Here is a 5,983-nt window from a genome sequence, read left to right on the forward strand (position 1 = left end):
AGATAAACGAATTGGTTCAATAATAAATATTCTATTTTTTAACTAATTCTGTAAGAGTTAGGTGTTTTTGAATCAACATTACATCCATATGCATCTCTCCTCTTTGAATTGAGGATATAGCAATTTCCCTTGGATTTATGAGTCTAAGTAGAAGACAATATACCTTGATATTATTGATCATTCTTTGGTTCAATGGGATCATCCCATCGTAATTGAAAAAGATAATATTTTTTCAGGAAGAAATTAAGTTTTGCTTCTTTCTTACTCTTGAATTGTTTTTTCTTTCTACCTTTTTTAATGTCTGCTCCAGAAATTAAGTTTTGCTTCTTTCTTACTCTTGAATTGTTTTTTCTTTCTACCTTTTTTAATGTCTGCTCTTGCGTAATCTTCTTCGACATTTTTTTTAGATCGGATACAAAATCTCCATGGCATTGTTTGTTTGTTTGTTTGTTTTATTTTTGAATTTTTTAATTCAAGATATTCTCATTGATTAGCTAATATATGAAGATTTTTTTGTGATTTATGTCAATCTTTTCATTTTGACTAATATTTTCATATAAATAAAAATGAAAACTAAGTAATTTGATTAGTATGATTGGTTTAATTTTATACGCATCAAAAAATAGCACAAATTCTAGAAAAAAACCAATCTTCTAGGTTTGATATGGTATTATATAACCTTTCTTGGTTCATTCCCATCCAATCAAAAAAAATATTTTTATTGGATGGTTTTATTTTGTGGTCAATCATAAAAGAGAAAAGATTCTTTTTTTCAAATTTTTAGTTTCGGTTTTAGCATTTTTATTAATAGTGGTATTGATATGTGTTTTGGTCCAGATCTTAATTTCAATATTATTCTGAATACAAAAATGGAGAATTCTACAATCAAAAAAAATTTATACATATTTTTGTTCGTATCAATAATAGATTAATAGATCTATTTTCTAGATGATCACTAATAGCTATACTTATCAATCCATAAAAATATTTGGGTTTCGATCTACTGAAATTATATGGAATTTTTCGTCCCCCATTTGTAATGTTGATCCATAAATATATGAGTTTCCACTATTCCTATATTTTATATATTTATATGATAAAAGATCATATACGTAATATTTTTTAGTTTTCCTTTTTGACGATTGATGAATCGACTGCATATGGATAGCAGTTTTGTTTCATGTAATGAATTAATTAGTCTTTTTTCCTATATAAATCCAATTTCATTGAGTCTTTCTTTTGAATTGTATGACATTGATTGACTCTATTTCGCCATTTTTCCGGTACTAAGGAAGACCATTTGATCTGAGATAAATTATATTAATAATGACTCATTAACTAATTTTTCCATTTGCTCATTCCAGACTTATGAATTTTCTTATACCTTCGTTTGGAATCAAATGTTCCTAGTGTTGTACAATAATTCTTGATTATATCACTAAGAAAAGGATAGATACCCTGATATTGAAGTATAGATCTCAAATGATACTTGTTAAGTAATTGATTTTGTGATAATTTGTAAAAAAACATGGGTTTGAGACAAAGAAAATAAGTCACAAGAAATACTAGAAAACGATTTTTTTATAGTCAAAATAAAGTTCATTGTATTTTGATTTTTCTCAATTATGGATTTGTTGATTATTTTTTTGTTGATTCAAAGAAAAATTGTGCATTGATCCTCGGAATCTTAATGATACATAGTAATATATGTGTATACTTTTTTTAAAGCAACAAGCAAGAATATGTATGTATATATTTTCAATGCGGGTTTTATAAATAATGAGATTTATGTATTAGTCAGATATTTTTTTCTTTTGAATATTTTCCAAATATCCGTATGTGATTCCAATCTTTAATCATCACAAATTCAAACTATTTTTTTAATCTTTTGTGATTCCTTCTATTTCAGTCCTAATTGTGATTGTTTTATTAGCAAGATCTTTGATTTTCAGGTCTATGAATGAATAATTTTCATTTACACAATTCATAGATCGAATTTGAATGGTTGATTCACGGATACTCTTATTATTTATATTGGAATCTTTTCTGCTTTCATTCGGTTCATATACTTTCATCTTCCTCAATTTCAATAAGAAAACAAAACAAAGCAAAAAAAAAATCCCACCTATTAATCATCGACCAGTGGACTCGGAGGAAATAGAACCCGCAGACAAAGTCGGAGACACAATGAAATTATCAAACCCTACATTCTAATACAAAGAGAGAGTGTTAAAACTCAGGGAACTTGGCACCAATTCAGGCATTTCAGCGTCACCATCCAAAATCTGCATCACTTGTCGCATACTTGGTCTCGATGCAGGGACTGGATGTGCACATAACAACCCAAGTTTCAAAACTAACTCCACATCATGGGCGGAGTACTCATCCCCCAACCTCGGGTCCATTGTTTCGATCAGCAACCCCCTTCGAAAATTCTCATAGACCCAATCCACAAGAATCAAATCCTCGCCGACACAATGAGGCATAATTGGCCTCCTCCCACAGACAACTTCAAGCATAAAAGTACCGAATGCAAAAACATCGGTCACGGTTGTAGCTTTACCGTTCATTGTAAGCTCTGGCGCAAGATAGCCCATTGTTCCGACCACATGCGTTGTTTGAGGATCAGTCCCTCGATCATATAACCTTGCGAGGCCAAAATCCCCAAGTCGTCCGTTTAATTCTCTATCTAGCAACACATTGCTAGCCTTTATGTCTCTATGAACCACAACTTGCTCCCAATCTTCGTGTAGGTATAAAAGACCGGAGGCTACTCCTTTGATGATTCTAAACCTCTGAGCCCAGTTGAGGGTTAACTTGGTCCGGTCATATAAGAATTTGTCTAGACTACCATTAGGCATGAAATCGTAGACCAAGATGAGCTCACCTTTGCGACGGCAGTAGCCTAAGAGCTGAACGAGGTTTCGATGGCGTAACTGACCAATGCTAACGATTTCTGCTACAAACTCTCTCATTCCTTGTCTTGAATCATGGGAGACTTTCTTCACTGCAACCTCAGTGTTTGAATCAGGTAAAACTCCTTTGTAGACTCTACCAAAGCCCCCACTACCTAATAACTCTCTTTCTTTGAATCCATTGGTTGCTTGGTACAAGTCTTTGTATTTGAATCGATGAGGCCCATATTCTTGCTCCCAATCCTCACGTATCTCAGCGTATTTCGCCCTTCTTCTCACTATCAGCAAAGTTGCAGCAACAACTAATAGAAGAAACAAGCTCAAAGATGTAGGCAACCATAACGCCAAAGTCTTTGACTTGCTATTTGTTTTGATAGCAGGAAGTTCAGGAAGTTTTTTATAATCAAGTGGATCTGCTGCTCCATTCAATTTAAAGCTCCATCCAAGAACATAATGGTGAGTACGAAAAGGACCGTCTGCTGAAGAGAAACCGACATACATATTGTCGAGAATCAAGCTCGAAAGATCAACGATATCAGATAGAAGAGGCTTAATAGGTTTAGACATTCCCATTGGAGATAATGTCACATTTATTTGCATTTTATCGGCATCAAAATCTACCCAAAGTTGCATCGGCTTGCCACTGATTAGAGTCAAACTCTGAAATGAACCAGTACCATCTTCATAATAACCAGCAGGAAGGGACTGGTTAGAGATCAAGCTATTGATATCGATTCCAACATGGTTATCATTGATATCTAGAAACTCGGGGTTCTGTAAAGTGTCAAGCTCAATAGTAAAGATGTGATTGCTCGAATTGCCATTGTTTTCGGGAGTGAAGAGGCCAAGAAACTGGCTTGGGGCTATATTAGCAGAGAAATCAGTGGTTCGAGATACAACGAACGCCATTCCTTGGCCACTGAGATCCGAGATATCAGAGCGAATTGCAAACACAAAAGTGGTTGAAAAAGAGAGAGTTTTACCCGTTGGAGACTTGAACCGAAAAGGTTTCGGACGAAAGGCGTGGCCCTTCATGTTTAATGTTGTGTTGGTCATCTCGAGGAGGCCGTTGGATGTGATCGAAGTGATGCCATCGAGGATTAAGTTGGCGTTGCTGAATCCATTGTAAATGAAGCTATCTTCAGCTGAGGCTCCAAGATTTAAGAGGAGGAGGAGGAAGAAGATTTTTAGAAACATGGATGAAATCTTTTAGCACTGCAAACAGAGAAGCATGCTGAAAAAATATTGAAGGTGGGAGAGAGCGCACACAAGTCCTCATCTCTATAATAGCGTCAACAATAGGGTGTTTTTTATAAATAACTTCTCTATTGCTTTCAAATTAGATTCTGAATAACTAATATATGTATGATGGGGTGCTACGAAGCTTCTTAGTGAACTGTAATTAACATAAAGTCTATTATAAATTGGATCAGTATAAAACGGGAGGATTTGGATATGGAACCTCCGCTAACTCTTCCTTAACTTCCAAGGAATAAATATGTTGTCTCAGGTAAAATATGAAATTTATTAATCATTTAGACCTCAAATTATTAAGATGAAACATTGCTTTCATGGTGTCAATGGAAACAATGAGGAAGCAACTTGCTACTAACCCTGGTTCACAAATTAAAGGGTGAGGGCAACAGGGAATCTTCACTCCTTATCCCAACAACAGAGTAGGAGAATTCTTATCAGTGAAAAAAAAAATTCAACTTTAGAAATTATTATCATGAATATTCATAATAGTTTTGGAGTTTTGGTGCAATATGGGACACATACTTATTTGATGAACAGATTAGAAAATAGAAAATATATCGCAATGCAAAGAGAAAGCTTAGACTCTGTCACTCTAATCAAGCTATAAAATATTACCCTCAAGTCTTTTACGGATCTACGTGTTTTTCTAAATACGCTTTAATTAATTTCGATGAAATTATTACATATATTTCTTAACATTTCAAAGTTTTACCTCTATATCAAAAGTGATGGAATTTGTTCCTGGACATGGGCACGGAACCTTCCTATAGGTGTTCAAATCAACTTTGGTGGCTGCTTAAAGACGGGAAGTGAAGCCATTTTGCGTGAAAGTTTTTAGGGCAACTCAAGGCTGAAGAAACCGACTCATTTCTTTTCTCGGCAGCAGTTTTGGCCATAAAGTAGCATGAGGTTCTTGACAAAAGTTTTGGGTCCATCAACATTTTTGTCAATATAACGTGGAAATATTAATTGGAGAGGAGACTCGTGTGTGAGGGTAAGTGGGAATCAGGGGAAATTTTGCATGCAAGGTTTTTTTTTAGGGAAAAATGCTTCCAGCCCCCAAAAACCAATAAAACGCGTTTCCCACCCCCAAGACTTTGTCAACGGGTGTTTTGCTCCCAAAAATAAAGATTCTGTTCTCTGAGCCCCTAAAACACAAAACTCAAGAGATTAAAATATGTAAAGACCATAATACCCTTCTCTCTCTCTTTCTTTTCTTTTATTAAAATATGATGAGGATTATTTTATTATTTTTGTTTTCTCTCTCTCTTTATCATGATGTACTGAGATGATAGTTGAAATGATTGATGAATCTCTCTCTCTATCATGATGTTACTTTGATGATATTAAAATGATTGAAGATGATTATTATTTTATTATTTTCATTTTTTATTCTTTTTGTATTTTTAGAATATTCGTTGTTAAGGATAATGGTTGGTTGTAAAGGTATGCATTGATTGTTAAGGTTACGGGTTGGTTGTTAAGGTTACAGGTTTGTTGTTAAGGTTATGGGTTTGTTGTGTAGGTTACGGATTTGTTGTTAAGGTTACTGGTTTAATTGTTAAGGTTACGGGTTTAATTATTAAGGTTACGTGTTTAATTGTTAAGGTTACGGGCTTAATTGTTACGGTTACGGTTTAATTGTTAAGGTTACGGTTTAATTGTTAAGGTTATGGGTTTAATTGTTAAGGTTACGGGTTTAATTGTTAAGGTTACAGTTTTAATTGTTAAGGTTACGGGTTTAATTGTTAAGTATCGGTTTAATTGTTAAGGTTACGGTTTAATTGTTAAGGTTATGGGTTTAATTGTTA

General features: G+C 34.0%; 1 protein-coding gene across 1 annotated transcript; it reads right to left on the reverse strand.

The window, feature by feature from the left end:
* On the reverse strand, positions 2,035 to 4,271 carry LOC109833179 (L-type lectin-domain containing receptor kinase IV.1-like). The gene has a single exon (XM_020400755.1). It carries the CDS (start codon positions 4,110 to 4,112, stop codon positions 2,211 to 2,213), a length of 1,902 nt encoding a protein of 633 aa, XP_020256344.1. The 5' UTR covers positions 4,113 to 4,271; the 3' UTR covers positions 2,035 to 2,210.

Source organism: Asparagus officinalis, chromosome 3 (assembly GCF_001876935.1).
Source record: "Asparagus officinalis chromosome 3, Aspof.V1, whole genome shotgun sequence".
In the NCBI taxonomy this organism is placed as follows: Eukaryota; Viridiplantae; Streptophyta; class Magnoliopsida; order Asparagales; family Asparagaceae; genus Asparagus; species Asparagus officinalis.

What these genes read in the sequence shown, in the direction of transcription:
- LOC109833179 (XM_020400755.1), bottom strand. Translation starts at nt 4,112, where the DNA reads ATGTTTCTAAAAATCTTCTTCCTCCTCCTCCTCTTAAATCTTGGAGCC.